Below are 11,076 nucleotides of genomic sequence, written 5' to 3'. Positions count from 1 at the left end.
AACTTAAATATATACATTTTCCAATAAAAGAAATAAAAACAAGTAAATTAATTTAATCAAATAAACAATTCTTTTTTCTCGGTATATAATTAAACTTTTCTTTTAATTTTTGTATAAATATGATAACGGAATTGACATATATATTGCAAGTAAATATTATATAATTTCTGTATCTAATAAATATTTTAACAAAATATAAAGCAATATACATAAAATATAAAAAATAAAATCAAGAACTTCTCTGATAATGTCCAAGGAAAAACGCGAGTTTTTGCAACTCAATATTTAATTTCTGTATCTGATAAATACACTCGTCAACAAAATTATCGCATAAGTAAATTTACATCAAAATTTCGCATAAATTCAAATAATTCCGTTAAAAATGGTCGCATTTAAAAGTTTTTTTTTTTCCTTTTCAAGGGTAAAGTTTGTACTTTAAGAAGCTTTCAATGGATTTTGAATCTACTCTTATGTCTACCCGGCATCTTTTACAAAATAAGGATGTGTTCAAAATCCATTGAAAGCTTCTTAAAGTACAAACTTTACCCTTGAAAAGGAAAAAAAAAAACTTTTAAATGCGACCATTTTTAACGGAATTATTTGAATTTATGCGAAATTTTGATGTAAATTTATCTATGTGATAATTTTGTTGACGAGTGTATTACATCGAAATTGAAATAACGTAATATAAGTAATATATAAAAATAGAATCAAGAAACATCTATATAATATTGTCTATCGAAAAATAACATGAGCTTTTAGGATTCAATATTTTTTAAATTTTTATATTTGTTACACAATGTAACGAAATTGCAATAACGTAATAATATAGGTACATACAGGATGTTCGGCAAAAGATAGGAGAAAATTTAAGAAGTGATTCTAGTTGATAAAATGAAAACAAAAATTATGAATAACAAAATTACAAATTCGGCTTTATTCTTTAATCATAAATTTAAATATTCAAGTAGAAAGTGTAGAAGTTTAAATATTCATGTCTAAAGCACACCATTAAAGCAACCATTAAAAACTAAAGCCCCTCCGCCGAAATTGTTTTAGTCTTCATTTTACAATTCTGAAAATTTAAATATTTACGTAAATATGTACATGATATTTAAGGATATATCTGAGATACAATCGTTGACAAGTCCCCCAAATTCAAAATATTTGCATAACTTATATAAATGGTAGATAATACAATATATATTTATTTTTAAAAAGTTATGTTTGCCCCACTTATATAGTCTGCCAGTGATTGACGTATTTAAAAAACCGCAAAATTGTTATGAATAATAATTTTTCTGAAATCGTGTTGTGAAAATTAATCTAATTTTGCAAAAAGTTTCAGTAATTTAGAATCTATACGTATAAAAAAAATTAAATTTTTGGTATTATTTCTTCAATACTTTCATTACTAATTACATTCGACAAAGTTGCGTTTCTCGCAAGAAAACGTCTCTTATAGAACTTTAATACTAATACTGGCCAATTAAGCACTTATTTTCACACACAGTATAAAAAATACTATTAATAATATTTTTAATACTTAAAATAAGTTATTAATTGGCCAGTACTAGTATTAAATTTTTATAATCATCATAATTAAATTAATAATTACTCTCCAACGGTTTAATGAATCGACTTGAAATTTTTTTTAGTATATTACAGATAACAAAAGAAGAGTTTCCCGAAGTTTCATCAATTTGGTACTATTTTTGAAATAGCTCAGATACATCCTTAAACATTTATAATGAAAAATGAAGACAAATTCACAAATTTGTTATTCTTGATTTTCATCTTTTTTATCTAGATCTTTTTATCTTTTTTATCATTATCTAGAGTTACTTTTTACATTTTCTCCCACTAATTGTTATCGAACACTCTGTATATAAAAAATAGAAAATCGTGAAACGTCTCCAATATTGGTCATCAAAAAGAAGCGCGAGTTCCTACGCGATCCAATATTTCTTTTAATTTCTCTCTCTGTATCTGATAAACATTATATTAAAATAACTCAAAAAATATTAACATAACATCGAAAGGAATTGGAATATCTGCTGGAATGGATTGCATCACAGATTGCGAGGATATATTTTAATATTTGTGCGCAGTAAAATTACAGTAACATTATGGGCAGGATTAACATTTAAACTTTATTAAAACCAACAACATAGTAACAAGAGCAACAACAACAAGTCGATGTGCCTCAAACAGCCCGCGGCAACTGCATTCCTCGCTCTTTCTCTCGCTCTCTCTTCCCTAAGTATTCTCTCGGTTCTTACAAAAAAATCAACCTGCCTCGTGTCACCCTATCACCGCCGACCACGTCGAGCTCGGGCGATCGTCACTGCGAACGAGCGAACGCCTGGAGACCTGCGACATTAGTAACATTTGCAAATAAACACACAGGATTAGAGGCATTACCGTCGATTACGAGGACGATGGCGATGAAACGGTACGCGATCCTCACACAGTCGCAAGACACAGAGAACATAGAAAATCCCATTCGCACTAATGATCGGCCGGACGGCCCCTCACGGCCGCCACTACGATCGCTAAAAGCAATGCAAGGAGACAAGCGAGCAAGAGCGTGGTGTACGTCGTTACCGGGACGGTTAGGAGGTTAGTGACACGGGGAACGTGCACGTCGTCCCCGACGCGGCGCGATCTCGTGCGATCAACAAGCTCGCACATTGTGCGCTCACCTTCGCGGCTACCCCCGCTTTGCGCGTCTCTTTGGCTGCCACGCGCCTCGATTCCGCTAGGCAGTACCACGGTCTCCTCTTGATCGCGTTCCCGCTCCTGCCTCAGGGCGTCGGCGATCAAGCTGATCTCACGGATCGCGTTGTCCTCGCTCTCATCCGCGTTGGTTACAATGGCGGTGGTAAACGGCAGCGCTGCGTCGCGAATTCTCCCGTATCTGGTACCCAGGTCATCGATCTCCTTCTCGTGCTCGTAGAGACTGGCCGCGGCAAGTTGCAGGTCGCGAACGGCCCTGGACAAGTCCAGCTCCACGTCGTCGGTGGAGGCGTCCTCGAGGTGGCTGACGTTACCTTGGTCCCCTTCATTGCTCATCAAGGAATTACGCTTTGAAGCTACACGAACAGTCTCCTCGAGTCTGGGACTGACGACGGGCCGATCGTCGCTCGTTGGTTCATCCTGGCTGTACGGCGTGGAGCTGCTCCGCATGCTACTACTTTGGTCCTCGATCTCGGAGCCATGAGACACCGAAGAATTCTTTAGGGTAGACAGACGACTGTCGCGTAGGTGGTCGGCCACGTTGCTGAAAGCCTCGGCGATCAGCTTGACGTTTTCATCCGCCATGCGAAGATAGAAATCAAGATTGTTGGCTGCCGGCATCGAATTCGACGAAGACTTCGTGGAATTCGAATCGGTCGGGCTCGTCGTTTTCTCGCTCTCGACATTCCGCTCGTCGTTGGTAAACTGCGACCCTGAGTAATGACTACCCAGAGAGCGTACACGTACGATCGCCGGAAGTTCGTTGATCTCGAGTTTGGCGTCGAAATCGTTGGGTTTATCAGCAACGATAGAATCATCCACCTTCGACGATTCGATTACATTCGGTGATGCCGCGTCATCGTCGCTTTTTATCAAATTAACTAAATCTTGGCAGAGGCGACTGTACGCGGTAAAGTCCGTCTCCGTGCTGCGACCGCTATTGGCCGCCGAAACGTTGGAATCCGAATGTAGATACTCGTGCCAAAATCCGTCGTTCAGGATGGCCTTTGAAGACAACATGACGTCGGATAGCTCTGTGACACCCGACTCCTTCTCCTTCTTGGGACTTTCTCGCGTGGTCGTCGCCGCTGTCGTTTCCGGTGATACGTAGGCACACAGCTTCTTCCGATATGCGCCCACCGCCGGATGGTTGCCGTTGATATCGATATCACTTTTAACTGCTAGTTCTTTCCACCTATGCGCATCGTTATCAGACAGCTCGCCGTCACTCACAACGCGCCTGAAATATTCCGGTCGCTCGGGTGTCGCAGCGAAGTTCCTCGTAACATCTTGGATCTCATCTTTGATAGCGTCGAGACTGTGCTCGCGTTGCAGGTGAATCCGATCGTGATTGATTAGCCCATAAAGATTGGCTGATAGCGATCTAACGGCGCGTTTCTTGCTGCGAGTAGCAGTCTCCAACTGTTCCCTCGAGACGTCGATCTTATCCGCGACGATCCGCGCAACGTCCTTCCTAAGGGCCCTGTAAGCCAAATCGTCCGTGACCACATCAGGCTCACATTGCGGTATGTATGACGAGCGTGGCTGTTCCGATTTCGTCGGCGTCGTGTGCAGGTAATCGCTCTCGGTCGCCGTGGTAACCGGCCCGAGCGGTATACCGAACGGTGGCTGCGGCTCAATTATTCGGAGAGTATTGTTGGCGCGACTTATACTGCGGAAGAGCACATCGTCGCGAGTCACGTCCGGCTCGTCCCGACGAGATGGATAAGCCGCTGGCAAACGCGTAAGATTATCCGCCGAGTCCCTTCGCGAGAGGACAGGTGAAGCGACGAGATAACTGATGCTGGACAGAGTCGATTGTCCCGCGATGTCCGAGAGCGATGTGGGTCTCTCCTTGGGATGCATCCTCCGGTAAGCCATGTCGTCCTTCGTCCTATCCGGTGAATCTGCAGGGATCACAATCACATCACGCTCGTTTTTACTTTGTTTCTGATTAAACTCTTCCATGCTTCGGCGTTCCGCGCGATCCAACAGATCCTCGTCGCCAAGGCGAAGACTGTTGTATATCGCTTCCAACTCGGACAGAGCTTCTTCGAGGTTTTTTGAGCTTCTCCGTCTTTCCAAAGTTTCGTCGGTCGGTGTTATTCTTCTATTGTTTTCTTTTTTACTCCCCTCAGTGCAATTATCGACGTCATAGGTCGAGGGGGTAATGATATGCAAATTACGTTGGTCGCAGGGAGATCTTCCAGATGACCAATCGGACATAGATAGGTGCGATGAAATCGCCTCGTGATGTTTATTCATGGCCGTTTCACAGATGCTCGCTGATTTATTCCTGGCCTTGTATACGTGGTAATTCGCGTCACTGCGATTAAGCTGATCGTTGCGAATGTTTCTACGTCTCGTCGTTTCGATTTCCTTGTAAGCCGACTCGTTCGCGCAGTGATAGCTCGAGTTATATTTATTATTTATGCGCTCCAGCGAATTACGGAATTCCGTTTTAGGACTCGACATCGAATTTCCTAGTTTAAATTCCATTGTATCGCGCCAAGCGATCTTATTGTTTGATCCGTACGATCGAAAGTTCCTGCAGTCGAGTCTTGTTATTCCGCTTGTAACGTTAGTCTTATTGTCTTCTTGTTTAAAGTAATTTGGCACATTTTGGTGTCCGTTCATCGGATAGGAACTGTAGCCGAACGAGCGATAACGAGGATCCCTCGGAGGTGGCTCGGGTGGCTGATTGTCCGGATTGATTAACCGGCGATCGAACGATTCCGAGTAATGGCATGCGTTTTTTGCGGGATATGTAAAGAAGTTCCCAGCTCGATGGCTGTCCGTGTACACGTCGCCGCTGTGATGTCGCGTGATGATCTTCCCGTAAGTGTTGTTCTGATTCAAATCCGTGATGTATTGCCCTGTGGAATATCTCCTGACGTCGCTGAAAATTTCGGGATGCGGTAAGCTCACGCGTTCTTCCGCATCTGGCAGACTTTCCACGGAGAATTTTTGAACTGGAAACACGCGACAGTTTGAATACGCGGCCGATCGACGCGGATGTATGGGCGGGCGACACAGTCCGTTCGTGTCAGCGTAAACAGCGCGTTCCTTATCTTCGATATAGTCTGAGGAACACCTTTTATTATATAGCTCGTTCAAAGTATCACCGCTGCCATTGCCCTCATCCCGAGATAAGCGCTTGATGTAACGTTCCGTTCGAGCAGCACGAGTTCTCCTATTACACATATTATTTCTCTGGCCATTCTGCGTGCTATCCGCGTGAAATCTGTTTAGCGAACTGTTAGATCTGTGACAATCCTCGTCGGAACTGCTGCCCGCACACAGATGATCCCTCTTCGCTTCGGCCCGAGCTTTTAGTTTGTTCTTTCGAAACTTCTTCCCTAAGCCGTCTAACGAACCGTCGCTGCTACGTGAATGCAACGAGTCTCGACAAGAATCCTTTACATGGCGAATATTATTTTCGACTCTTATCCGTTTATCGTGCTCCAAATTATTTTCTATTGAGTGAAGGACAACAACATCGACTTTCTTGTTGAATTTTGCAGGCTTTCTCGGCGTTCTTTTGCAATATACGATCTCTTCATCATTAGAGGAACTGTCGTAATCCTTAATCGAAGATATTCGTCGCAGAATTCCACCTATAGACCATTTCTTGTCCTTTTTCTTATCTGAGGTACTAGATACTGCACGACAAACTGGTAAACGCCGAGTTGGAGGCAGGAGACCGTCCATTCTCAACACATCTTTCTTGCGCAGCCCCTTTTTCTCCATAGTAGATATCACCAAATTTCCTCGGTGTTAAGATATCTGAAAGAAAAATATTTTGTTAATCTTACAATTTTCAAATTCCACGCAATGATATGTTACAATACGTTGATATAATACAGTGGATGTCAAAGCATGAATTTAACAGTTTTATTTCAGAAACACAAAAATTACTACATCGAATTACTACATTCACAAACAGCAATTTGTAATGTTAATTGAGGAAATCATAAATAAACGCATTGAATACTTAACAAAAGAATATAGATAGTGTAAGACGTTATTAAAGTTTCATACGTTCTCACATAACGTATTCTACGAATACATTCACTGGGTACAAAAATATTTTGTTTATCTTATAATTTAATTTCTACGCAATAATGTAATTCGTTCCAATGAGTATCAAGCATATATTTCATATAATTTTATTTCAGAAACAAAAATTACTATATTAATTTCACAATTAATTAACAGAACTAACTTTTAATTAATAGAACTTTTTTCTTTTTTATATTATTAAATATATAACACAGAATATTAAAAATATATATGAATATTAGTAGAATATAAATAATTGTAATGATACAAATTCACCTTAATACATAATGAGTCGTTTGATTAATTTCATCACAAGTACATAAAAATTATTGAGTGATTCTTACACCTTGTACTTTTACATCTTTAGTACTTGTAAAATTGTGTACTTAAAAAATGAAACGCATATGGATTATTATCTAGCCAGGTGCTCCTGGTATTTCAAAGAAAAGAAATACGCAGACCTATGTGAACTAAGGAATAATATCAAAATAAATCTTCACTAATTGAAAACAAAGAAATTTGAAAATTACATTAAAAATTGGCACCTTTGATAATTCTAGCGGGATACCTCGAGTTCCAGTGCAATTTGGAATGTTAATTGCGGAAGTCATAAACGCATTGAATATTTAACGAAAGGAATGTAGAAAGTGCAAGATGTTATTAAAGTTTCATAGGTTCCCATATATTGTATTCAACGAACGCATTCAACACCGAGTACAATACAAACTTAACGACCACGTGTTCGATACTATCGTTCTTCTCGGATCTCATTGTGTCAAACGTTCTTTTCAACGGAAAATCCGCTTCGTGAGTATCCAAAACGCGTCTTTCGCGACACGCACGCACACATATACTTGAGATTACTCGCTCTCGACGTTCTTAGAAAACGTCGGAGCCTCGCGATAAAACTCGTCTCCGCGCTCACTCGCTCCGATTATAAATACACCATAGCGTCGCCTTCGCCCGCTGTGCCGTGCACTAACCTCCGATGTTGAAATCGGCGTGACTGCTTCCTCAGCCCGGACCCGCCAAGGACGCCAAGTCGCGAATAATGAGTCACGAGTGCCAGATACTCGATCATTGAAGCCACGGCGACGCTGCAGCTGCACGCAACAAGGCGAGGTCAGTGTTCGTTGTCCGGACTCCGGACGGTTCACAATCACGATAACGACGTCGTATCAGTCGCTCCTCGCACATTCGTCTCTCCCTGGGAACGATCTTTAACAGCGCCGTCGTCGCGTAAACGTCTCGTTCCGTGATATACGACGTCTCTCTCTCTCTCCCCCTCTCTCTCTCTCTCTTACGACTCTTACTGTTCCAATTTCACTGATTCGACAACTCTCTCATAAGCAGCGAAGAGGTCCGAATGATCTCGAAACATCCATCTTACACAGCAGGAAGTACGTATCCGACTCTCGAAGCAACACACAACGAACGGCCATTACTCGGCGAGCGTCGCGCCAGTGCTCGTAAAAGACACGACGGAGACACGACGGTACCAGACCGGCTGCTCGCACCGAACTTACGAGGAGTTACGAGGAGAGGAACGAAGTCAGCGAAGCAGCGATTCGTCCTCAGGACCCCACCCATGCTCGCTCGTTCGCTCGCTCGTTGCTCGTTCGTTCTCCACGCCTGATCTTGTAAAAATCCTCGGCCGAGTGGCACCCACGCGTCGCCACACGCTGCACCGCGCTGCACACGACTGACCTGGACCTGACAATGAATGTACAGTACTGTACATATAGGCGTTTCTTAGCGCATTCCCTCCACGTCTAAAGTCGCTTGGATAGAATCCTATACTCGGACGATAGTGACAATAGGCTTGTTCTTTTCAAGCAGGGTTCCACTAACATATATAATATTATCGACTTTAATCTCTCGATTTAATTTACTCTCTTTATTTTTTTCTAATTCTTAGAATCAGGAAAGAGTAGTGAGTTAAACCAAGATTGAAGTTTATCTTATATTTATGGAATCGGGCCTTATGTCCATTCCTATCAGTTTCTATCGATGTAGATTAATTTTAATCTCGGTTTAATTTACTGTTTATCTTTTTCTAATCCTAAGAATTAGAAACTACTTATCTTTTTTTAATTCTCTCTCTAATTCTAAGAATTAGAGAAGGATAGCGAGATTAAATTAAATTGTGAGATTAAAATTCATCTACGTTTCGTAGAAATGATTAGTTGAGCTTCTTGCATTCATCTTTCTTTTCTTTCTTCAATAAGAAATTACTTTGTATAATTTATCAATTAATTTGTTTTTTAAAGTAATGACCTTTACTCGCGACTGCATTTTTTAATTAAACGTTCTTCTAAACAGCTGCGAAATAATGTTAATGAAAAATAAATATTACCGCGCTTTTTTGCATATTTCTACAAGTATTTTTCCCAGAGCTCTAATGTCCAAATTTGTCTAAAACTGATAAGGCTTTTTTTAAAATAACTCTAAAAAGTCTCAAATATCTAATCTTTAAGAGATAATACAAGTGCATCTACTTGACAACAAAGTACTGTCACTGTTATATCCATCTTCGTTGATGTCAGGTGATTAGAATCTCTAGGGACAACAGAGTAAACAAATACAACTGTGTGAGTGTTAAGCTTTTTCGTTTATTGAAAATATCTCTGTAAAACGTGTGTATATTGTGGCCAGGCGAAGTAAGCCGACAATACCGAATCTTCGACAACGAAATGAAATCGGGTAGCAAACGAAGAGATACGGTGAAGACATTGAAAACAATATAGTCGATCGTATTTTTTTTTGTTTTAGTATCTACATAAGTAAAGGACGAATCAACGATGCATTCGCTTACTTTTTAATCTTATTATTAATTATATTATGTATAACAAAGCGGTAACAACTTGTTAATTGTAACTATTATGATAATAATCGTTTACTTTATATAATTACAATAATATAATGTGTAAGGATCGTTAACTAATCGATAACAAACGAATCGTATCTTCCTCCTTTTTCTTCTCTTCTTATTCTTATTTTCCCTTCCTCATCGTATCTTCGTTTCATCGCGTCCTCCTTTCGCATTTCCATTTTGACCCAATGTCGATCGTTAGCGTAAATCGTTTTATTATTATTTCTTTTTTTCGCGCTCATCCCCTCTCTTTTTTTGGTATTAATTATTTAACAACAGTTTTTTATTCTCTTATTATATTTGCTCTTTAATTTAATAATCGTAGTAAACATAGTAATTATTTATAATATTTATGCGCGCGCGCGTGCGTGTGTATATTTATATTTATATATATATATATATATTTCCCTTTTTTGTGATTTATTCTGTTAATAAAAGTGTAAGTAATGAATGTCGTATTCTCAACGGAGGAGCTTCTCTGTGTTTTCTCGTTTTTTGCGCGCGCGCGTCACAAACACCCGAATCCACGTGTCCGCACGACACGCGCGAGCGCGTACACACACACTCACACCCACTCACACCCACACACCCACACACACACCCACACACACACGTACCGCAGATTTGTTTGTCTGTAATGGACGATCCTTCGCGCGTATTTTTTTTCTGTTTTTTTTTCTTTAAATACTTCGACAGCTATATATATATGTATATATAGCTTCTTCGTTAAAATTGGATTCTTAACACGTTTCTACCTAGCTTGACCCATGGCAGTTGCTTGTTCATTTATACTGGCCGACAGGCTCCGTAGCTTGACACTTTACAATGCTTTAGCTCAGCGCTCTAGGATTTTTGTTTCATATTTATTTATTTATTTTTTTTATTTCATTAATATCATTATTTATTATCTCATGACGTAGGATTAATGATTCGAGAGTATCGAGACACTACAAAGCACTTTTTTTTTCTTGCTATCCGTTTAAGAAAATTTTCGTGCATTTACGATTAGTTAACTTAATTCTCTTTTATATAATGCGTAACGGCAGTATCGTCCTCGGAAAAAGTACGTTAAACCACGTCTTACTTCGCTTAATGAAGGAAAATCCTTTATTAGTTTTTTTTGTTGTTATATCTTACAGCCGTCGTCGCGCAAAAGCTGATATACCTTTAATGTACATTTTGAAAAAAATTAAACGAAAATCAACGTCACTCTTTCATCCCCTTCCCTCTTTGTGACATCGCCTTCGTTGTCGTCGTCGTCGTAGTCACATCGTCGTTCTACGTCACTGTCCTCATCGTTCTCGTTACCATTCTCGTCAATTGCAACGTATTGATCAAACGAATGTGTTTTTGTTTCACATGAAAACTTTCCTCGCGATATTACCAATCGATTCTCAAGCAAC

General features: G+C 40.0%; 1 protein-coding gene across 1 annotated transcript; it reads right to left on the bottom strand.

Moving 5' to 3' along the window:
* Positions 1-1,886: 1,886 nt before the first annotated feature.
* On the bottom strand, positions 1,887-8,488 carry LOC108728336 (uncharacterized). The gene is made up of 3 exons (XM_018456835.1): positions 7,785-8,488; positions 2,706-6,525; positions 1,887-2,373 (listed from the first exon to the last, which is right to left on the bottom strand). Exons 2-3 carry the CDS (start codon positions 6,487-6,489, stop codon positions 2,345-2,347), a joined length of 3,813 nt encoding a protein of 1,270 aa, XP_018312337.1. The 5' UTR covers positions 6,490-6,525; positions 7,785-8,488; the 3' UTR covers positions 1,887-2,344.
* Between the last annotated feature and the right edge of the window lie 2,588 nt (positions 8,489-11,076).

The sequence above is a fragment of the Mycetomoellerius zeteki genome, unplaced genomic scaffold (genome assembly GCF_001594055.1).
Source record: "Mycetomoellerius zeteki isolate Tzet28-1 unplaced genomic scaffold, Tzet1.0 scaffold61, whole genome shotgun sequence".
NCBI lineage: Eukaryota > Metazoa > Arthropoda > Insecta > Hymenoptera > Formicidae > Mycetomoellerius > Mycetomoellerius zeteki.
The sequence above is the reverse complement of the archived record's forward strand: the minus strand, read 5'-3'. Positions and strand labels throughout refer to the sequence as shown.

What these genes read in the sequence shown, in the direction of transcription:
- LOC108728336 (XM_018456835.1), bottom strand. Translation starts at nt 6,489, where the DNA reads ATGGAGAAAAAGGGGCTGCGCAAGAAAGATGTGTTGAGAATGGACGGT. An exon ending in AAGCGGGGGTAGCCGCGAAG is followed by an intron (nt 2,374 to 2,705) that starts GTGAGCGCACAA and finishes CTAATGTCGCAG; the next exon opens with GTCTCCAGGCGTTCGCTCGT.